Source organism: Artemia franciscana, chromosome 3 (genome assembly GCF_032884065.1).
Source record: "Artemia franciscana chromosome 3, ASM3288406v1, whole genome shotgun sequence".
In the NCBI taxonomy this organism is placed as follows: Eukaryota; Metazoa; Arthropoda; class Branchiopoda; order Anostraca; family Artemiidae; genus Artemia; species Artemia franciscana.
This window is the reverse complement of record NC_088865.1, coordinates 29,993,624-30,018,357: the sequence shown is the minus strand read 5'-3', so window position 1 is coordinate 30,018,357 and position 24,734 is coordinate 29,993,624. Positions and strand designations below refer to the sequence as shown.

Below are 24,734 nucleotides of genomic sequence, written 5' to 3'. Positions count from 1 at the left end.
CCCCCCCCAACTCCTTCAAAGAGAACGGATCCGTTGCAATTATGTCAATCACGTATCCAGAACTTGTGCTTATTCTTCCCATCAAGTTTCATCCCGATCTCTCCACTCTAAGTGTTTTCCAGGATGTCTGTTTCCCCCTCCAGCCCCTATGTCCCCGAATCTAATTCGAGTCGAAAATGGAGCATCTGAGACATAAGATCCTTCTATATATCAAGTTTCATTAAGATACGATCACCCATTCGTAAGATAAGGATACCCCAATTTTCAAGGTTTCCAAGAATTCCGGTTTCCCCCTCCGACTCCCCCCAATGTCGCTGGATCTGTTGAAATTTAAAATGAGAGCTCTAAAGCACAAGATCCTTCAAAATATCAAATTTCATTAAGATCTGATCACCAGTTCGTAAGTTACAGATGCCAAATTTTTTCGAATTATTCCCCCCCCCCCCAACTCCGCTTAAGAGACCGGATCCGGTCCGGTTATGTCAGTCACGTGTCTTCGACTTGTTTTTATTCTTTCCACCCAGTTTCACTCTGATCTCTCCGCTTTAAATATTTTCCAAGATTTCCGGTTTCCCCCAAACTGCCCCCCCCCAGTGACACTGGATCCGGTCGGGATATAAAACAAGAGATCTGAGTTTCGATGTCCTTCTAAATATGAAGTTTCATTAAGATCCGATCGCTCATTCGTAAGTTAAAATACATCATTTTTTCTAATTTTTCAGAATTAACCCCCCCAACTCCCCCAAATGGAGCGGATCCATTCCGATTATGTCAATCACGTATCTAGGACTTCTGCTCATTTTTCCTACTAAGTTTCATCCCGATCCCTCCAGTCTAAGCGTTTTTCCAAGATTTTAGGTCCACCCCAACTCCCCCCAATGTCACCAGAATCCAGTCTGATTCAAATAAGAGCTCTGAGATACGATATCCTTATAAATACCAAATTTCATTGAGATCTGATCACCCGTTCGTAAGTTAAAAATGCCTCATTTTTTCTAATTTTTTCAGAATTAACCCCCCCCCCCCCGCAAAGAGTCCTACCAAAAGAGAACGAATCCGTTCCGATTCTGTCAATCACATATCTAGGACTTGTGCTTATTTTTCGCACCAAGTTTCATCCCTATCCCTCCACTCTAAGCGTTTTCCAAAATTTTAGGTCCACCCCCCCAATGTCACCAGGTCCAGTTGGGATTTAAAACAAGAGCTCTGAGACACGATATCCTTCCAAACATCAAATTTTATGAAGATCTGATCACCCATTAGTAAGTTAAAAATACCTCTTTTTTTCTAATTTTTCCGGTTTAACCGTCCCCCCACTCCCTCCCCCAGATGGTCGAATCGGGGAAACAACAATTTCTAATTCAATCTGGTCTGGTTACTGATAGGCCCGCCAAATTTCATCGTCCTAGCTTACCTGGAAGTGACTAAAGAAGCAAAACTGGGACCAACAGAATTTGCGATCGCTATATGTCACTTGGTAGATACCAAGTGCCATAAAAACGGAAGGAAAATGCGAAGTAAAAGGGATAGAAGGTTGAAACGAATATTAGAATAAAACTTTTCACATTTGAAGACATAGATATTTTAGAAAAAGCGATTTAATGAAGAGGTGGAGGATCCGTTCAGTATCCAAATTTATGAGAAAGCCTTATGCTGAGGATGCCTTGTTTCTTTTACAAACAAATTCCTTGTCGCTTGCTTGTTATTTGACTCGTCCACCATTTTTACCGTTGAAGTTAAAATTGCATATGCACCCATGGAAGTAAGAAAGAGCTTCTTAATTCAGAAGTTTAAATAAAAGATCTAAAGCTGATCTGGCCAACCATGACAAAAAAAAAGAAATGAATGTAAAGACGACAAACGGTTCTATGCCCAGTAAGTGAAAACGAAGAAAAACAACAATAATCAAACGAATATCTCGCCCGTATCAAACACCATAAATCTGGACATCGATAGTAAAAAAAAGTTTGTCTAGTCATCACATAATTTGTAGCAAGAATTGAAAGATGACATGCTATTAAGTTAGGTATTTCAAAGAAAAGTTTTTTAGATTTTTATAGCTATAATTATTTAAAATTCTGACGATTGATTGTATAATTCGATAGGCAAAACTGAAACCCAATAAGAGAATTTAAGATCACTAAAATCAGGAAAGTACTCGCTCTTCAAATATTTCTATATAGCTGGAACATTATGTATGTCTTACTAGACTTGTAGTACCCATTTAACAAAATTAGTTGAGAATTTACATTTCTGTTACAAGAATCGTGAAATTAATGTTGCGGCTCCAATGCTTTTTTGCTTTTTTTTCGCCTGAGCCTCTCAACCAAGTTAAATAGAGCTCCTTTTATTTAAAAGTTGAATATAAAACTGGCTGAAAAATTTCCTAGCTGTTATATTGTCTTTTTGTTTCTTCATTTTCTGGTGGATAAATGAGTGAGGGAGAGAAAGAGAAAGAGGGAGATTAGAGAGAGAGAGTTGAGAAAAAAAGAGAGGAGCGAAAAGAGAGGAAATAGAAAAGAGAGAGAGGGAGATTAGAGAGAGAGAGAGAGAGAGAGAGAGAGAGAGAGAGAGGAGAGAGAGAGAGAGAGAGAGAGAGAGAGAGAGAGAGAGAGAGAGAGAGAGAGAGAGTTGAGATGAGAGAGGAGCGAAAGAAGAGAGAGGGGACACAGAAAAAAAGAAAGAAAGGAGAGAGTAGCGAAAGAAGAGAGAGGAGACAGAGCGAGAAAAGAGGGAGAAAAGGAAAAAGAGAGAAAGAGAGAGAGAGAGAGAGAGAGAGAGAGAGAGAGAGAGAAAAAAAAGAAGAAAATATTCATACCGTCCGTTTTTCATCACCTTCTCGGACACCAAAGTTATGTTCAAGTATCACATAAAGTATACGTCCCAATTCCGAATGAGGGCTCGATAACACTGGGCACAAAATTTTCTACATGAACCTTTTTCATTTGTCTTCTCACTTCTACCATCTCTGAAGTAATTGAGTAAGATTTGTCATTGACTTGCAAATCAAATTTTCTAAAAAAAAAATTCATAACAAATAAAGCATTAAATATTTCCTTTGTCCTAGAATACGATCTCAGCTTCTTAAAACGTACCGTTAAGTACTGTTTTACAGACAGGTGAATTTGAGCTTTTTAATTCAGCAGACAATGCCTCAATCTAAAAAGTGGAAAAAGACACGTATCAAAAGTCTATTACCCTCCCCCCCCCCAACTAATCCATAAACAACACTGCGTCTCTTAATTTTTCGATTAAATTCGAAAAACTCTACTGGCAAATTGTTCACATTGTCTCTTAACAGAGTATATACTATTCGGACTAATAAGATTGTCAATGCATACTAATTTCTGACAACATTCCATTCTATCACCAGTGACATTTATGCCAGAGTTATTTAACAAACATAATTTCCATAATTTAACAAAGCCAAATGGCATGGAAGAATGGCATGACTCTGAAAATTTAAAATAATTACAAGGAAACTTTCCTTGGTACTTCATTAAAAAAAGACTCCATTAACAAAGAAGAAAAGAAACTGAAGATTTAGCAACACAGAAAAAGCAGGAGATCCACTAGACCGAAGCAAAAAAAAAAAAATCTACTTTGACGAATTAAAGCTGAATTTAAATCTAAATAGCTTGAATTGCGTTAAATTTAGGATGAGTATTAAGCTATATAGCCATTGATAATCACACGTTGGTTATATAGTTGTATTCCATTGCTTGCTTGCAGTACGAACAGACGTTTTCTGTCTCACTTGGCATCCGCAATTCTGATGGGTTGTTTCTTTTTGTTCGGAGCACACTAATGAAAGATGAAATTTGTACGGTTTTCAACGTCTGGCAAAATATTGAATATTTGATTTTTATCCAAAATATAGCTGCTTCTGTTGTTGGTAGATAGCTAAATTAAAACTTTCCAGGGAGATTATTAGGTCGATGCAGTCCATTCGAGCAATGGCTAGAAGCCCTAACTTAACACTTTTTAAATATTATTCTCGGTGTGGGTCATAGGAGCAGGTTTAATAAACAGAAAAATGAACTTTGGAATGAACTGAGAAGAGAGAAGAAGTTGCTACTACTGCCAGAAGTTGGTACTGTCGTCTCGCAAAAGTTCCTGAGAAATGAGTTGAAGCGACCCTAGTGAGACTTGAAAAGCCGCAGGCAAATGCCAATGAATAGATAGATAGATAAGTGTATTTTAAAGCCAAATATACAGCCATGAACACAGTACAAACACCATAAACGAAAGACACAAATAAGATGAACTTTCATCAGTGATTATCATAAAACGCTTACATGAAACACTGCATTAGCCTAATACTAGCACTTAATGCTTGAAAAAAAAAATTGAAGAATATCCCGAATGTTTAGCAAAAACATTAATTTATAGTTAAATTATAGAATTTTAGAAATAACAAGTGACTTTTCAATCACCACGTACTTTTGTTCCTCCAATAGTGGTTGTCTGCTGATAAAGTGCTACATTTCATTCTAGTTGAATAACAACCTTGTCTAGAGACCTTAGCAGAATACTGTTAGGCACCCCCTCACCCCCAGAAAACTGCTTATTTTCGGACAAATTAAAGCTACAAAAGAAGCACAAACTTCAGTCAGCGGTTTCACAAGAGGTTTATCCATTTCTCATGATATTTTATGAGCGTGGCAAATCTAAATAATCTAAAAATAATTGTCAAACATCATTTAAATGTTTTAATCGTTTTGCACAGAAATAGAACAATTGAGACAAACAAACTATTGGCGTCTATAATATCCTGAATAGTTGCAAAATATGATGTACAGATATTTACAAAGACCTTGGCCAGGTACAAAAGAAGATACGAAGGAAGGAGGGCAAGTTCGTTACCCTACCCCCACCCATCCCCCTTCCGAGACAAAATCAAAAATTCAGAACATGCAAACAATACGGTCATTAATGGACCTGGGTCCAAGCACAATGTGTACCCTTGAAATGAGATCCAATCGACATAATACCTAAAAATCCAACAACTACTACTTATTTGATGGTTCTGCGCCTAAGCATTGTAGCTTACTGGGATAACAACCTTCAAAATTTTGCATTCCACAGAGGCTCGGTTATTTACCCTTAAATATGTATTAAATAAAGGCTTTAATCCAAAAAGAGACTAAAAGAAGACCAAATAAAGAGCAATTTTCAAAGAAAATAAGACCCTATATCCATTTTTATTTCATGAATCACCCACCACAAACGGATCCGACCCTCCTGCTCCAAAAGAATTAGGAAAAATTCCCAAATTGATAAAATCCGATCGGATAAGACGGATTAAAAATCTGACCCTCCTGATAAAAAAAATAAAACAAGGAAAAATTTTCCAGATGTTTTCCTCCACCAGTTTTGAAGTTAGAATGTTTCTTTACACAAATCCAGTGAAAAAATTGTTGCCACCGGTTGTCATAGAGACTAAAAAAAATGTTGGCACAATTCCTGATATGATTACCCGAAGAAGGAAACGCCAATAAAATAGTGTTTCTTACTGAGTGGCCACATTAGTCTTAAAGGCAAATAAATACAAGGCAGATTCAACTCAAGAATGACTTTCACGGCCATATTTTTAGTAGAATCAATTCTATCACAAGGCTTCCGAGGCGTAAGTGCCGAATGATCCAGGTATATTTAAATATGTGACGCACTAAAGACATAAATACACAAGATTTGGGATTTCAGTCTTTTCATTTTAACATTAACTTAAAAAGGGAAAAGTTCAATGAATGAATAAATGAAATTTATTGCCCATTTTTAAACAACAGTTAGCAAACGGAGTAATAATACTAACAACAATTATGAAACATAAGGAGATACAACAAAATAAACACAATAAAAAAGAAGAAAAACTTCAAACCAATGAACTAAAATAAAACAAATAAACATCACTTTAAAAAAAAAAATGTAAAAGTCATGATTCAGAGCAAGCCAACTTCTAAATTATTGGGCATTCATTTGACTGATCGTATTTGAAGAGCTGGCTCTGCAAAATGTGGTTCTATTCTACTTTCAAGGGCTATGATGAGAGAAAGGTTGAGTGGCTAGGACACGTTCACCACTGAATCATTAAAGATTAGCAGAGATCGTCCTTTTCAGTTATCCATCTACGGCTAAGCGAAAATCAGATCGTCTCCGAATAGGATGGGAAGAAATCGTAAGAAAGTCATTAAAAGATATTGGAAATTCATGAGAGGCTCTAAAGAAGGGAGCTTTGAAAAGACTGGGATGGAGAAAGTGGGCAAAGCTATAATGGCCATAGGTGGCTTGGTGCTGAAATAAATCGTCAGTAGTAATATTTTAATAGCAATAAGGGGGAGTTTTTTTCCCCCTTCCAACAGAAGGGACCATAAGAGAGATGACGACAGAAAGTACGGGATAACAATAACACCACAAAGGCCTACAAGCAACAATTTACTACCAACAAAGAATCCGTACCTGCGGCGGACTTAATTCGCAAAACGCTAGACTACAGCCAAACGAGTCGATTTAAGATTTGACGCAAGACAGAATGTTCAGATAAGCAATAGTACTAGAAGCGACATATACTTAATTACAATGCATAACAGAAGCAGTACAAGACCGTTGAGAACGTGGGTCAAATACAAGTGCTTCATCTTTACGCTCACTAAACTTAAGACAAATCTTACGATACGCACTTAACAGCCTATAGAAATTTTCCCCGATCCGGCAAGAAGATCTGCTAGGACTCAGCATAATATCAGTATAATTTAGGAGCGTAATATCTATTCCAGAAACAACTCTGTACTACAACCTGCTGGGGCTCAACAACACTATTACTATACAAAGGAGAGGAACTGGTAGCTCATTGCTAATGACTTATATACAGGAATCAATACTGCAGACCTATTAGTCCGTGTATATAAACCGGGAGAATTTATATGTACTTTAAACTTACGGTACAGATCTCTAAGAGTTATAACTATAAACCCAGACAGACCATGATGACAAGCACTTTAAAATAAGCTGCTTTTGTATGCCTATTCATATCCTAATCATAGTTTTCCTAGTAAACAAGCGGATTTGAGTCTCAACTAGACGTAAGTTACTTGGGCAACGTGAAGTTTTGTAGCAGCAATGGTTAGCTTTACTAGACAAAGTGTGACAGGAGCAACTTTTTGATTGATTTTTTTTGCCATCAATAAAAACACTGTAGTAGCCAAAGCCTTGAATTTTTCAAAATGGTATATCCTAAGAAGACCGTCTCAAATTACGATGTTTCTAGTTAAATCAAATTTATTTTCGATTTCATGACGCAATCAATATTGTTGCTTTTAAAATGTATCACGTACAACAAACTAATGTTGCATCACAGTCCTCCAAAACATAAAACCTAACAACCCACTTTATATTACTATTATTTATAGAAATACAAAATGGACTAAGGATACGTCGTTTAGAGAACTCAAGTTCAAATATCTAAAGAGAAGCTAAACTAAAAGTCCTCACATAGTTATATCACTTTTAATTAATGCATATAAAGGATTTTGGTGTCCCCTGGAAGTCTCAAAAGCCACCTATGGTCAACAGTCCCCACTTTAGTATCATGTGATCCAGCATCCTAACTATATCCACACTACTCAACTAAAAAAAAAAAAAAAAAAAAAAAAAAAAAAAGCGAAGCACATTGAAAAAGATTTTTCGCTAAAAATACAAGAATCTTTTTTTAACTAAACTTTTGAACGGGAAGAAGAATGCTTCCGCATTACGGCTCTCCTATGAAATCTATCTGGATATTACACTGCCTAGAAAACTGGCCTGAATATATAGATACATATTAATGACAATACATACCCTTCCTGTTTGATTGACGATTCAATGATATTACTATCCACTTTTTCAATTTCCTCAAGAACTATCTTTACTTCCGCTTTAAATTGTTTTGCAATTAGGGCTTTCCGGGGCAAAACGTCTGAAAAAAAAACGACAATAAAGACTAATAAAAAGAGATTAGAGGAGATAATAATACTCATGCTACTAAAGTTATTACAGAAACTGAAAGCCAAGGACAAAAGATAGCTTTTCTCACAAACAAAGAAAAAAAAAGATGAAAAAGGGAATAGACTACACAGTCCACAAGATAATAGACTACACAGCTCAATTCAAAGATAATAGACCAAACAATTCATAACTAAAACTGAGTGACATATAGCAAAACGACCCTTGGCTTAAGGTTGAGTTTTCCATTTCCATTAGTCTTACTGCTAAGTTACTATTACAGTCAATTAAATTTCGGGGCTTCTGACATTATTACTTCTTTGCGGAAGTTAGGCTCAAAATTGGAAAAGGATTATGCTTTTTCTCTGGGCCTCTTTCACCCTTTAGTTTATTCATTCATTCGTTAGTTTTCACCTGTTTTCGTTTTATAGTTGTGTCATCTTTTAGAGGTTCTTTCATTAGTTGAGTTATGGTTGTGTTGTATAAGTTTTATCTCTCGTATAGTTGTGTTATTTTTTTTTCATTGTCTTATATTTACTCCACTTGTCTTGTATTTTAGTGGGTTAAGAACAAATCATTATTATAGAGCAACCCAAACGGAAACAAGAGAAAAGCTATTTTACATATGACAAGATTAGTTAAATTTATCTGTTTGTTTGGTGTGCACATTTTAGGACACGAACTGAAGTGCAATTGGAAAATTTTCGCTTTAAAACGTCGGCACACACTTTAAAAGATCTTACATGGAAGATAAGATCTTATATAAGATTTTATATAGATCTGTATAAGATCTTTTATAGGTAGAATTGTGCTAAGTTAGATAGGTTTGAATACTAACAAAATTGTGCTATTAGTAGGGATAGCACAATCTCTAATATGAAAAGTGACGTAAGTCACGAACCATACCATTTGGATTCTAACCAAACCCTTGAGATATACCTAACACTCTTCTGGAAGAGTTATCATTCAGCCAAATGCTTTAGAATACAAAAAGAAATTCTAGAATCGCAATTTGAAATACCGAGAAAATCAAGACATTTTTTGCCAGGTCCACCCATAGAATATTCATCATCGAAGGTTTTCACATCTAGAGAAGTGAAAAGCAAGCAGTTCGTGATAACAAACTATAAGTAAGAAGTGACTCGACTCGAAAGCAACCGAAACTCTAAAAAACAGAATTTTAATGCCAGTAGAAACATCAAAAGAATTGGCTTAATATGGTGATTCCAAATATATAAGATTCATCAAGCTAAATTTTACCCATCAAAAGCTGAGCCTGAGAAGTTTTGCCTTATTTTCGGAAAAGGGGGGAAATACCTTCCTTCCATATACTAAAGGTCAAAGATTCTTAATAAAAACCACACCATCAGATTCAGCGTATCAGAAAATCCTACTGTAGAAGTTTCAAAATCTTATATACAAAAATGTGGACTTTTGCATTATATGGGTGCGTTTTTTTTCAGGGGTGATCTCATCGAGCTAATGGTCCTAAAATATCGGGGGAGGACGCATTCGAACAGAAATTAGAAGTTCCAGTGCCCTTTTAAGAGACCAAAAGTTTGGAGGGCAACTAACCCCCTTCCCCCGCCCCGTTTTTCACCAAAGTTGTCCAATTAAAATTTTGAGATAGCCATTTTGTTCAGCATAGTTAAAATATACATCAGAATATTCCAGAGGAAATTGTACATGGGGGGGGATGTATTTTACGTTAAAAAATATTCCATGGAGGAATTTCCCGTGAGGGAGGGAATTTAATCACGGAGGGTGAGCCAGATGTACCGGTATCATTGCTAATCCTAGCTTAGGCAAACAGGTTTCATTTGAAGATGTAGTTTCCAATTCAAGGTCTGTGTCTCGTTTCTGTTCCTTAGCCTAAAATCTCCCATCCTTGTAACGGATGCTACAAAAAATGTGGAGCTGGGTCATTGCAGTGTTCTAAGTGCAATACTTGGTTGCTCCCAGCTTATGCTGGCATCACAAAAAGTAGTCACCTTAAAAACCCTAAATGGATATGCGTACTGCCGATCATCAATGGTTGTAAATGAGGATACCAATTGGTATTACAATGTAATTTACAATACCAATTGGTATTGTAAATTCCCCTTCCGTACCTTGTGTTTCGAATAATGACAACAATTCTCCTGAATCGATTGATTCTGCAAAAATAGCCACCTAACATCAATCCCAAATTACCCCACAAATTTCTTACTCCAATAAAGATAAATTGACGCGCAATACAAAAACGGCTTGTGTTTTTGAACCCCATACCTGTGAAGATTGCCTAAAAAAGATGCAGAAATCGTCAATCTCAAGAAACGGATTATCAATCTCGAATTTCTTTATGATAGCTGGTCTGATCTTTACCATCGTCAGAATAGTGATACTTTTCAAGGAGAAAGAAATAAAAATGTTAAAAGTCGGTTTTCAACTCCTAATTGTTGAAGCTATACATGCATTACAATCCCCTACACCGCCCAGAGTTCCTCTTTTAGCTGATACTTCTGCTCCAAATATTCATTATCAAAATTCTTCAAGTTGCGTAAAAACTACTGTCAAACCCTTTGAACCAACGTCACCAAATGTAATCAAGCAAGTGCTAGTGAGCTTCCTTTGTCAGAATTTTCTCAAAGGATTAAAAAGGTTGCAAAAGCTAATCCTACTGACCTTGTTTTAACTAAAGACAATTTATTGTTGAAATCCAGTGTTAATGACACATCTTTAAAAAGTGACAATACAGTTGAACTTGCAAGCGGAAATTTTCACCCAATGCTTTGCTTTAGCTTTCTAGATAGTAGATGTATGTCTAGTAATTTTAAATATCTACACATTTGTAAATTTTATGTTTTTAACCGTGGTACAAATAATCTGTGTAAATACCCCCATGTTGATATTTGTAAAAATAATTTTTAAAAACAGTTCCACAGAACTGGGCTGCCCAGAAGCCGCTTTAATTCTGCTAAATTCAGCAATCCTTTTAAGTCGTGTAATTTAGCTCACGTATCATCAGGGGCGGAGGGTAGGTTTAAAACACAACCATTTTTAAGGCAGCATCGAAAGCATTCGCGACCCCCTCCTCCCCTGTGTCGGGTGCCAGTCTTATCCCCCTGCATTTTCAGCTCAACAATTATTAAACCCTTCCCGATTGCGAACTCCCCTCCCTTACCCCTTGTTACCCCCCCCGCCTCCCCGCATACAGAAGTCCTATTTCCTCCCCCTTACAGTATGCTGCCCTATACCCTCCCTACTTTGCCGCAAACCAGCAATTTCTTGACAGACATGAATAACCATTCCCACCATGGCAATTACCAAGTAACAGCCATTTAACAGATCATCTCCATTCCGCTGCGATTTCCAGCCAACCTACCAATATCCCCGTTGAAAAAAGTGCTCTCCTTCCCCAGACGCACACTCCTTTTACACCCTTCTGTTTCCGACAATTAGCAAACGAACAACTGCTCGCTTTAGAAACCGTTTTACTTTTCCTAAGTTCCTTGTTACGAACGCTTAAAGCCTGAAAAATTGACGGAACTAGAGACCCCCTCTCAATTACACAAAATTGATGTAATTGCTGAAACAGAGGTCCAGGAATAGAACCCTGACCTTTTACAAATCAATAACTGGAACCAATTCACAAGATCTCGTCCTCATGACCACCCCCTAGGTAAAAAGGGAGGGGGAATATTATTATAACTACCTGTTCCCTAAATTAATTCACACTCCAAACCTTTCAGATAACGATGAAATCATTTGGGTAAGTGTGAGACCCAAAGTCTTGCCTCGCCCTTTTAATTTGATTTTTTTTTTGCTGCTTTTATTATCTCAAATCAAACGCTGCACAAAGACAGTAGTTCTTCCAACAACTGCATAGTAGTGCCGACTTTGTCCTCTTCAAATTCCCAAACCCCAGAATTTTCCTAGCAAGTTATGCCAATGACTTAAAGTTAAATTTCCTTTGTAGTTCCATCAATTTATAAAAATAGTAAAAATACCAACAACCAAAGGAAATACTACCCTTGATCTAATTTGCACGAATATGCACACTTTTTATAGCTCACCTGTTCCTTTGCCCCCTTTAAGAAAGCTACCATTTTTGTTTATTAATGAAGCCTCTTTCCAACTTCAATCATAAGTTTTCTGTTACCCAATTCTCTTATCGTCCAATTTCCAATGAAGGCCTCATCGAGTTTGGATCTTGGATTACTAATGAAAATTGGCCTGCTTTTAAGGGGAATAATGACATTAATGTTAAAGTATCTTGCTTCTAAAATCTGGTTAAACCAAATACTTGGAATCCTTCCCTGAGAAAAAAGTAAAATCGTGTTCTAATGACAAACCTTACATTACTAGTCAGTTAAAAAAGCTAATTAGGCTTAAAATTAATCTTCTTCAGAATGGTAAAACATCTGAAGCTAACTAACTGCGTAAACATGTCAAGGATCTGTTTTCTACTATGCCACAACCTGACCTATGAACTGACCTGACCTTTGTCAGTACTTTTTAATAAAATTACCTCTACTGGTAAGTTCCCTGATTGTTGGAAATTAGGTTTATTACCCCCATAAAAAAGAAGGGTATCAAACAAGATTTTGCTGGTGCCCGGCCCATTACTCTAACTCCGGTTTTTTTCCAAACAATATGAAAACTTTTTAACTGATAAGCTGAAAGAAAAAATAATCTCAAATGTTGACCAAAGACAATTTGGAAATTTGCACTCTACCTCTACCACGCACTATCTTGTTCACCATTTGGACACTATACGTAACAAACTTGAAAAAATCCAAAACCTGGCTGTATGTTATTGCAGTTGATTTACAAGAAGCTTTTGATTTAATTAACCACAATACATTAGTAAAAAAATCTAAGCAATGACTTCCTAGTTGACCCCTGTTTAATAAGAATAATTTCATCCTTCCTCTCTAATAGAACGCAAGTCGGTTAAATACCTGAATGTATACTCTTAATCCCCTCCCAATATATAATGGTGTACCCCAGGGAACCCTCTTAGGCCCAATTTTATTGGTGATATATCACCAATAAACTTATCACTTTTGCTAGTGATAAGAGAGTCAACCATTTAAAGTCAACATTTTTTACAATTAGCTTCCTAAAACTCCCCCTTCTGTCTCCTGTCCTATCCCCCCTGAAATGTCTCTTAATACTATGAAATTACTGGATTTTACCATCTCAAGCGACTTAAAATGGGATTGTCACGTTAATGATATCTTAAAACGTACAAATACTGCATTTACTCTCCTCAAACTCATTAACACATTTAAATGTCCTAAATCTCATTGTTTGAGGATTTTTCTCTCTTTTGTACATCCTACCCTCGAATCCACTTGTTCTGTTTGGCATCCTGGCATCTCAATGAATTGGAGCGGTAAAATAAAAGCATTAAGATTATCGAGAGTGACACCAATACCTCAAATCCAACCATTTTTTATAATATACACAATAGGCTATAAAGCTATTTTCAGCTTAAATTTAGAAAGTAATTAAATGATTTTATTTCATGAAAGCCTTTCGAGTTTCAACAAAAAAAAAAAGATCTCCGTAACCAGAAGTATAACTGTGGACACTTAGATGCGTAAAACCATTCAACTAAATCTTTATAGTCTTGCATTCTTCCCCCTTTTCCGTTAAAAGAAACCTCTGGAGGAGAGGGGCGAGTGATTCAGTCCAAAAGACGCTCCATTATAATTATTTTTGCTATCAGAATTATCTCGTACTTACCGACAACTTCTTCAATTCTCGCCTCAGAAAGCTTTCTCTCAGCTTTCAATTTAGCACCAGTTGCCTTTGAATGCTGTGTGAGATCAAATGCTGACCTGTCAGCACAGCCGACGCATTCAACCCATCCCTGGAAAGTATTGTGGAGTTATTTGAAAGCTTTATTATTAAGTTACCTCAACAGCCATAATATTATACAACAATTAAGGTTTTTGCAAGCAACAGTTAGTATAGCCAAAAACAAATTTTAAAAACAGGGATGTATTCTGTAGTTTTCGTTCAACGTCGTAACTTTCCAAGTCACAATTTTCATTCAATTTAAATAGTTGAAAGTACCAGAACCTTAAGAAAAGCAAACGGCCGTGGCGGCACAGGTGAGGAACTAGTAGCTCCTTTTTAAATCTATACTAACAACTTATGACCAAACGGCAAGATATCCCTGAGGATACTGGCACCAACTGGGAGGAAAATCTCTCCAAACTATCCTGAAATTTCGAGAACTACTTTTCTGGGATATTTTCACTGACAAACACCTTTTTCTTAGAATTTCATTGGGAAAAAAAAATAGACAAAAAGAAATGTTTCCTCTAAGTTTCAAAAAATACGTTTTGCCCACCATCCAACACCTTCGTGGATTGGCACCACTGCAGCGGACTTACAGTTGAATGCTTAGCCTGTGCAAGGCATGACCCATCTTGTACTCAACAAGGTTTGCCATGCACTCAGCGGTGTATTTTTACCGAAAAGTTTAAATCCTGTACAGGGCAGTGTTGCTGACCTTGTTATAATTTTCTCGACGGACCCCAATTCTCAAAGTTTTCCTTCAACACTATTCAGAGTCATGGCTCTGATTAGGCAAACTTGTGAAAGGTCCACCTTCTCGAGTTTGAGGCCTAGATACCAGGATATTTTTTTTCATGGGATAGGGACAGAGAATGCAGCTTGTGGTGGAGAGGATGTCCACATTCTATCTCAAAAGACTAGAAAAACTTCAGTCGTGTATTCCCAGCCTACCATCGGCTGGGCATTGTTAAGGACGAATTCAAACCATCGAGAAAAAAACAAACAAACAAAAACTAAAGTTTCAGATTCCAGTGCTGTTTACGTCAGGTTTTTCTGCAAGAAATCAGGTTTTATGATTGAATCATCAATAGAATGGATATTGTACAATTCATTCTACAATCTTATTATGCGTTTGTCAGTGAAACAGGACTTCATGCAAATTCTTAACTATGAATGTAGTTGCAGCTTGTGTCTCTTTGCAAATAGCAGATGGCTCTCATCTGGGTTAAAGGATAGAAAGAAAAAACAGAAGTGAAATTGTCATACAACATACTTAACAGCTTGCTCGGTAGCATTCCAGGACACTGATTGTCGGCGTATTTTTCAATTATTCGTCTTCCTTAGAGACCGACTTGAGTTTACGCCCTGCTCCTATGTTCCATGGCCTAAACCTTTCAGCTTTTATTTCTTCTGAAAACATTTGCGTATAGAAGGCAACGGATCTTTCCTAAAATTGGGCTTGGGGAATCATAGGCAGCACAACAGCGATGCCTAAGTAATGAGTGATGTAAGCACAATTTATTATTATTCTTTTTTTCACCGAAGGACTTCGTATAGAAGGAGTCGTCAAAGAAACTTCGAAAAGAGCTCATTCAACTGGAAATTGGCAGCTCTAATGTATTTTTTAGGAGTCAAAAGTAATTGAAGGTCAACGAATTGCAGGTTAACCTGTAAGTTAGGCAACTTGTCCACTGTCTACATATAGTATATGTTATTGAGAAAGATGGGTATGTTTCGCCTTTACTTTCCAAAAAGACGTTGAAAAAAAAAATGTTAAGGGGTGTGTTAAACTAAAGCACAAGATATTATGTGCATACGGGTTGTTAAAAGTGCATAGGTCAAAAAGGACTGAGTATATTAGTTTAGAGCTTTCAGAAAATGTTAAGGGAGATGATCAATAGACCATAAAGGTAATATTTGCACTCCACTATTACTACTGCCACCACTACTAAAGATACTACTTCTTACAACGCTACTACTACTTCTACTTACCATGATAATTTGGAAGAATATTGAAGGAAAATCGAACTAAATCAGAACACACTATGTGCATGAAAATTGTCAAAAGGGCGTATCTCAAGAATGGATTTGGGTATTAAGTTAGAACTTTCAGGGAATGCTTAAAGGTTAATATCAATTGAACAAAAGGTAACATGTGCTTCCTACTACTAATACTACTACCACTGCTACTTTTACCGCTATAAATACTACTACAACTGCTACTAAACTAACCCAAACACATGTAAGGTTAAGAGTATTAAGATGGAAAGGGCGTTAAAAGGGGGGCAAAGGGCGCATCAGCAATATTTTTTTAAACAGCTTACCGTAGCAAGACGAAACTTCCGGTGCAACATGAGGGGGAAGTTCAACTGACCAAAAGGCAACGTGTACATGCAACTACTGCAAATAACAATGTTGCTACTACTATTACTACAACTACTATTACAACACTACTACGGGACATCCGGGGCGGCACATCCCCTTCCAGCAACACTAACCCTTAAGGGGTTAACCCATCCAACATTATATAATACCAATAATCAAGGAAAAAGAAATTATATTTTGTCTAAATAAGCTGGTCATGGTATTGATTATAGTCTTTGCGTTTAAATATACAATTTGACTGAAAACTTAAGAATGTTCAGAAGACCAAATGTCAGAAAAAGTTAAACGCCCTCTTACAGGCAATTCTATTGTACTCATATAGCACAGGTATGGCTATTATTTGTTTGAAAGAGATGTAGATATAGTATCTGCATGGAATATACATTGTTAAAATACAGAATGGAATGATTTACTCTTCCTTCGTGCAAACAAAGAATAAAAAGAGTAAAACAAAAATATTTAAAAAACTACATAATAAAAACTTTTTATCTCTCAATGTTCTAAAAATATTTTTATTACTTTTTATTTTTTCTGATAGATTTTACTTTTAGTGTATGTGTTTTTATCAATTTAATTGGTTTCAGTAGGTAGAATTCCGAATAGTAAGAACTGAAAAAAAAAAGAATAGAGTAAATACTTAGATAAAATATACGCATAGTTTCGTTATCTTTTCTTTAAGGTAACGTTGTTGTATGTTCTACAGAGAGAAATACAAGTGTATATGCCTTGTTTGATAAAAAATTATTTGTAACGAATAAATAGGAGTTCCATTAGGGGCAGGTCCTTTTATTAGACACTGAAACAAAGTATTTAACAAAGGCTTTAAATTATTTCGATGACACAGTCGGTCATCCTCATCAGCAGAGTTACTAAAGAATCAATATTAAAACAAACTGTATCTACACTAAACAAAATAATCACTTCAGGGTCAAAGGAAGTTACCAGCCCGTTGACTTAAAAAGTTCACTAAAATTGTACCACCTTCATTCACCGCAATATTACAAAATTCAAAAAGAGTTAGTGAGCTTTTTATGGACCGGTAACTTGCTTTGACCCTCAAGTGATTATTTTGTTTTGTATAAATATAGTTTGTTTTAATATTAATTCGTTAATAACTCTACTGATGATGATGACCGACTGGGTCATCGAAATAATTTAGAAACTTTGTTTTATATTTTGTTTCAGCGTCTAATAAAAGGACGTGCCCCTACTTGGAACTCTTATCTATTTTGTCATAGAAAAGGCAGTGTGGTAATGAAAAAAATATAAATAAATAAATAGAAAACAAATTGTATTTTAGTTCAAGTGAATGCGCTTCATTAGATGCTTCGAAATATTTCAACGAAAATGTAATTTTAGTTGAAATAATACGATCAATTGAAGTTAACAATTTGTATTCCAGTCAACGGAAAATAAAGAAAAAACAGAAAAGAAGCAAGCAAAATACAAAGAAAACAGCCTAGCCGGAATCATGAGACTCGTACAATTTTCGTCATATTTATAATGGAAGGGGTAGAAGAGGGCTCATAATGCCACAACATACTCATTGTCTGAAACCAAAAGACACACATGTAACACAATTATATAAAACGGAACACGCCCAATAAAATCAAGATGCAATCAAAAGCTTAATTAAAATATAGGAATTACTTATTAAAGTATACTGTTGCAGAAGGAGAATGAGTTTCCGCGTGATTTACCACCTATATAAAACGTAGATAAATTTTGATATACTTCAATTAATTTAAACGGACGTATCTTAATCTATACAATTAAACGATTAGATTTTACTTAATTACGATTTGACTTGCTTAATTAATAAGATTTTGTACGGACAATCGAAATCGTGTTAAGAAACGAGTAAAAATAGGGATCACATAGAACCTGGATTAAGGAACGATTTCACTAATAAAATTGAACTGAAGTATACTTATATGATTCATATAACTGAAAGTTCATGGAGATTGTATCTGGTGGCAGGAACTACACACCGTACATTTCCCATATATTAGACCACAACCTACATTTCACATATATTAGACAAGAAGTTAGCCTCCTAGCTACTGTACCTGTATCACATCTTGTACCTGTCACAGGTCGTAGATCTTCATTTTTTTTTTTTTTTTTGAAATTTGGACAATCTACAGACGTCAGCGGAAAAAGACTTCGTGTTAAATGCCATCTATATAAATTGTAGATAAAACAAAATATTGAAACTGAAACTTACGAATGAGGTAAGACATTCGGCATCCCAGCAATCTCGGGCATAGTGAGCCATTTCGTTGCTCATGTGCTGTCTGAATCTTAACTTTTTTCCGTTGACACCAACCATAATTAGGAACTGGTAAATTCTTCCAATGAAATAGCCAAGGGTCTCGTTGTCAATTAGTTTCTTTCAAAAAATAGAAGGAGTAAATTAATCCACAGAAACGATTATATTTAGGATACAGCAAAAAGGCCTAGTAAAAATTTAACATATCAACTCAGAATGGTAAAAACCAATCTCAGAGGCAAAAGTTGAAAACACTGACTTTCTTTTTTATATTTAACAAGTATATGGTATAAAAGCATTAAATATTTCCGTTTCCGAAGGAAAAACTGGAAACTCTCAAAAATGGGAAGCACAAAAAAAGGTTTACACCCAAAGCTGTGTTTCAGGAGTATAAGAAAACACAGCATTCTCACTGTATTGGTCATGAAACGACAAATTTGGTGCGTTCTCCCAAAAAACTCGTTATAAATAACTTTAGTAAAATTGCTATGAGCTGTGCTAATTTGATGAAAATTCCTATATATATTATTTTTCTAAATTTTTCACTTGGAAATAACTACGAACTGTATGATTAATTATGGCTAAGCTTTTAATTCATTAATAGTAGCAAAATTTCAACAGAACCCGATTTAGGTAGCATAGGTCTGGTCTTGAGTGGAGGGATTGTAGGATTATTTAGTGAGACCATAAACAGTGAAAGGACAAAGTTTAGCTCAATTTTTTCCACAGAGGAAGAATACTTAGGGCTAACATTGGAGGAGCCTCCCAGCACTGTATTCAGGCCTTTCAGAGCTATCCTCAGAGATGGGCAGCAACTGTAGGGTGGGGGACCTTAATAAAAATCAAAAACATTAAGCTGGGTCATTACAAACTGTTTTTCCATTTTCCTAGCTACTGAAGATTCTTAAATCAAACCTCTTTTTACATCTAAGATAAGAGAAATTACCCATTACAACTCAATTAATAAGATATCTTGCAGATGAATTTAAAGCTTTGTCTAATCACGTTTTCCGAGCAAGATGTGCTACAAACTATAATGACTAGTTTCAACAATAGAAAGAGCCGCAAGACTTTTTACATTATAAAAAATAACAAGATAGAAGAGAAAAATTAAAAACATATAAATAAAAATACCTGAGTGACAGCATCACCAAGTTTCATCAGCTTTGATGGTTTACCCTCCATCTGCGCACAGGCTGAATATAATAAAATCTCCAAGTCCTTGACACTGTTGAACTTTGGATGAGATTTATCGTTGGGATCACAAAAATGTTCAATTTCAGCCATTGTAAACTCCCTGCAAGTACATCCATGGCGGATTTAAGAAACTTTAGAAGAGGAATTTTGGTGTTTCAGAACGAAAAACAGAACCTCTGCTGTCCAGGAATTTCACAACTGAAAATTCGAAAACCAAAATTGACCAGTTTAGCCAAATGTTCCAATTTAAAATCCTGGAAGATTAAGTAATCCCAGGTTGAAATTTTCTTAACAATTTTAGGATCTACTCATTGTCTCTTCGTTTGTCAACAAAAAAAAAAGAAAAGAAAAGAGAAAAAACAAACAAATTCTATGCTTTTTTAGTTAGACCTGGAATCTTTATTATAGAAATATAAGGATTTTGAACTAGATCGCGAATATCTGTTAAGATTCTACCTTTTAAGGGTTCTTTGTTTGTCTTCGAGACAAGCACTTAATATATGTAGGAGCGACATATACTAGCACATGGCAGTTTATGCCTCAAAATTATGAGGTTCCATACCCGGCTTTTTGAAAATTGAAAATTCTTAATTATCTGATTTGGTTGGTTGCAAATTAGATGCATTCAGACGAGCAATATAGTAAAAACGGCACTTAGTTGTAATACGTCTCTTTCGCTACTTAACAAAGCACCGGAACCTGAAATTTCAGCCCAAAATTTCCGTTTATTTCTTATGATTCCGGAAATTAGATGCATTCGGACGAGCGATATAGCAAAAACGGCACTTCATTGTGATAAGTCTCTTTTGCTACTTAACAAAGCAACCTTAACAACCTGAAATGTCCTTTTATTTCTTATGATTCAATACGATCACTCCGAAAATAAGGAAAACAAATAAAAGAAGAATGAAAAACAAAGACCGTAGATAATTTTTTTATAGTGCTCAATCTCTGTTCAAGGGTTTTCAGCCATGCTGAATATAATAGGATAATCCTGATCAAGATCACACCCTTTTAATGGGGTTTCCCTCTAGACAAATCTTCTTCTGTTAATAATTATCAATAGCTAGCTTTCAACAGACATATGGATTCAGGACAAATAATTAATTATTTCTTGCATATACAGTATGTACAAACTCCCGTCTATACATATATACACACACACACATAATATATATATATATATATATATATATATATATATATATATATATATATATATATATATATATATATATATATGTATATATATATATATCTGGTAATATACATTTCTTGAAAAGGGTGTTGAAACAGCGGCGAGAAATTACCAGCAGAACATGTTAACATATAAGTAGAGCCCCTAAACCAAACCATGTTTTAAAACAGACCGTGGATATTCCAACAGGACTCTGAACCTGTACATAAGGCCAAAACTACTCAACATTGGCTAAAAAATCACATACCCAAATTTATTAGTAATGATCATTGGTCGTCAGCCAGCCCAGACCTTAATCCACTTGACTACAAATTGTGGTCAGTTTTTAAGGGCAGTGTCTCTATAAGACATTACTATAATCTAGATTTTTTTAGCCAGGCACTGGTAGAAGCTGTGAATAATTTTTCTGAAGATGTCGCTCGTACTGCAATCAATGAATGGCCTAAAAGACTTCGTCGGTGTGTTCAGGAAGATGGCAGCCATTTTGAATTTTTTGTAGTTTGTAAATCATCATATTATTAATCATGAAATATTCAAATTACTCGTGTCATAAATAGCAATTAAAAATTTCTGATTGAAGTTCAATGATAGTGACCAGTCGACACGGTGCTAAGGCTGGAAATTTAAGAAGAACATTTTCGACATTAAACAGTATGCGTTTAACAAATAAGTGTATTTGAGGATTGTACATTTATTTTTCCCTCGCCTACTCAGCCAAAACTCGCCCATCCACAGAACGCTACAGAGAGGCTGTGTTCAGGGACAGACACCCCTTCCCCTAGCTAAGCCACTGTACTGAACAACAAAAAATCATAAAAAGACCTGAAACTTTCCCCGTTGGAAAATACATACATGCTTTTCAAGGGCTCCATTAAAAATTCCAAATCCCATAGAAGAGTCTATAATGTTGCCACGGGACTGCTAGTGATGGGACATTTCCTGGGACATAATTATCTTCCTTCATTTCTTTTTTACGGTATCGGGAACAACTATACTACTGTCCGCACTCACAGTACCTAATCAAGTTGAAGGTAGGCGCATTTCTAATAAAACAACTGACTATTAAATTATCAAATAATTTACTATTTCAGAATTTCAAACTCAAAAACTAATAACGAAATCATAATCACTATTAGTCTTCATATTAGTTAATCATTGTTATACAAATAATGGCAAGTTATCAGGAAATTAAAAATCGTCTCCATTAGTGATATGGCTAGGAAGACCACAAACAAATGATTCTGACCCCTCTAAAGGACTATATTTTAGCTACTTATTTTTATAGTAGACTTTCTTCCTGTGCTGAAATTAGATATACCTTTGACTACACCAATGATTTAGCTTTGTTTCCTTTTAGTATAGTTATAAGTTGGTTGTATTTCAAGTACAGTTTACAATACCAGAAGAGCCACGGAAATCTCCCACTCTAAAATATTAACCATTTATTTCGCTGTTGATAAAATGTCTCTGCAGATAGGACCAATCTGCATTTTTAAGCCTACTTTTCTCAATTCATAGTGACCAGTCTTGGAGAGATTTGGCTCCACCTATGAAGCAACTGCGATAGTTACACACCTTAAAAATTGAAAAATGCCTATCCCTGATTCTCCTCCCAATCGTTATTGCGTGTCCAGAGCAAGTATCAGCGATTATACCTTTCGATGAATTTGTAAATCTTTTTATCGCTTAGAAAGCTAGGTTTTTCAAGCGAGGTTCTACGAAAAAGGAGCTCTTTTTTCTATTGATTTTTCATACTTCTAGGCTTCCTTGTGCAGTCTAGAAGTATCTTATTTCCATTAATTTAATTAGCTTATTATATAAGGATCCATTCAACCACACATTAAAAAAAAATTAATAAGCCCTTGAAGCTTGGAAAGCTCATTGCGCACCCAAGAACGCATGCGATTTTTTTTTCTAAGGTAAGAGGAGAATCGAAAGAAATGCAAAAATAGTGTAAATAATAGAGAAAATCTGGAGCATTGTAAACACTAGAGATATCTCTTAGGAACATGATCCCAGAGCATGCGTCCGGTGTTACTTAAATAATGAGGAAATAGGGAAATCAATAATGTTAAAATGAATAGATTACTTTTATTTGTTAGTATCATATCGTATATAATGAGTTTTTACAAAAAGGAAAAATAAAACGAAATGCAGAAATGAATTTTTCAACGCCAGTAAAAATCAAATAAAAAAAATATGGGAAAAAATAAAGATTCCCATGTTGTAACCATAGTACATTTTATTCATACATAAACACCAAAATTTTTGTAATAATCTTCTATGGCTTGTTTGTCAATATAATGAACCTTACATTTGGCTTATCAGTCAAGAACACGCAAAGATGAAAGGGATGTTTAGACACGGATCCCCTAAAAATCAAGAAATTTCTCCAATTTCACCCTTAAAACACAGTATTTTCCACATAATTTTCCTATTTTTTAAGTTGGACTTTACTCGTAAAAAAGTACCACTTCCGAGTTAAATTTTGTGTACGTGCTTTGTCGTACTTATGGAAATTGTTTAATTATATTTAAGAGTTCTACCGTGGTCAAGGTACACCAGAAAAAATTAATTCAGCAAAAAAGGATATTACCACAAAACTGAATAAAGATAATACCCGAGCTTTATGGATTAATGGAGGAAAATGAGCTTTGTTAACTTAACAAAGCACAGAAACAAGCCTCACAAAAATCCGGTTCAATTTAACAATATGCACAACACTAAATGTTACAATTGCAACCACATTTTCTTATTTAAAGTTATAACCAAACTTTCTAAGTAATACTAAGTATTAGCATTCATTGGGCTATTATTCAATTGATGGGCTTCAGAATAAGAAGGCTAATTAAGCATTACACTGCATTCAACGATTAATTATTGAGAACCAGAAAGTTCAAGCAATTGAATTATTGGTACTAGTTAATTATTCAGAATACACTCAAGAATTTTGATCTGAATGTAAGATATGAGAAAACCAGTTTCATAGCCACAAAGACGGATGACAGAATGGGTGACAAAATGCATTGGACTTTTATAATTCGAGCTATATATTTGCACATTAGGGGGGGGAGTTTAGCGGACCTGCAAGCAAAACGTGTTCGCTACAATTGTTCTTTATATTATGAAGTAAGAATTGTTTTTTAATTTCACGCTGTCCAAATACTTTACCCCCCCCCCATCCCATAATGTGCAAATAGATAGCCCAATTTATGTAAGTCCAATGCATTCTGTCACCCATCACTTGTTTTTGTGGCTAAACCGGTTTTCACAGATCAACAAATCAAAATTCTTGAGTGTGTTCTGAATAATCAACAAGTAGGCCTACCGAATTACTTTTAAAAAGAGATTAAAGTTCTTCTGTATGCAATGCTGAATTGTACAGTGAAATCGTTTCAAGAATCGGCAAAAATTATTGATTCTGATCCCTCGAAAGATGACGATTGTCACGTTCTCATTCCCAATAAGCCATCCCGTCACTAGTGATAGTATATAACCTAATAAATTATATTTTGCTCTACCTGACTCGCAGAAGGCCGGAACGTGGCGAAATCTCGTTTCTAAAAGCGGGTCCAATTTGTGCAGCCGCAAATGGAAGTCTTCCGTTGTTGAATTCCAATAGACGAGAAAAGTTGACAAATATACCTTGCGCAGTTTCAGGCCGTAAATATCTGAAATAAATTACAAAGCCTACAACATAGAGCTAAAACAGAAATTAAAACCTGAGACTCGATTCCCAGTCTTGCAGAGTCCCAATGAACATATGAGCGACTAATTAATTTGTTGAATTATAGTATTCATATGACAGACTTTGGAAAGTAAACGACAATTTACTAACAAGACCTTTTTTAAAAGTATTCATGTAAATTACTTATTATATTACCATACGGTACCCCCTATATATTACTA

General features: G+C 35.4%; 1 protein-coding gene across 1 annotated transcript in view; it reads right to left on the bottom strand.

The window, feature by feature from the left end:
* LOC136025516 (glycine--tRNA ligase-like) overlaps positions 1–24,734 on the bottom strand; it is a 74,821-nt gene that overhangs the window by 11,901 nt on the left and 38,186 nt on the right. Inside the window, 7 exon segments of the mRNA XM_065701546.1 lie at positions 2,819–2,884; positions 2,886–3,015; positions 7,837–7,954; positions 13,714–13,840; positions 18,386–18,550; positions 19,565–19,727; positions 24,347–24,496. Coding sequence (XP_065557618.1) covers positions 2,819–2,884; positions 2,886–3,015; positions 7,837–7,954; positions 13,714–13,840; positions 18,386–18,550; positions 19,565–19,727; positions 24,347–24,496 — 919 coding nt within the window.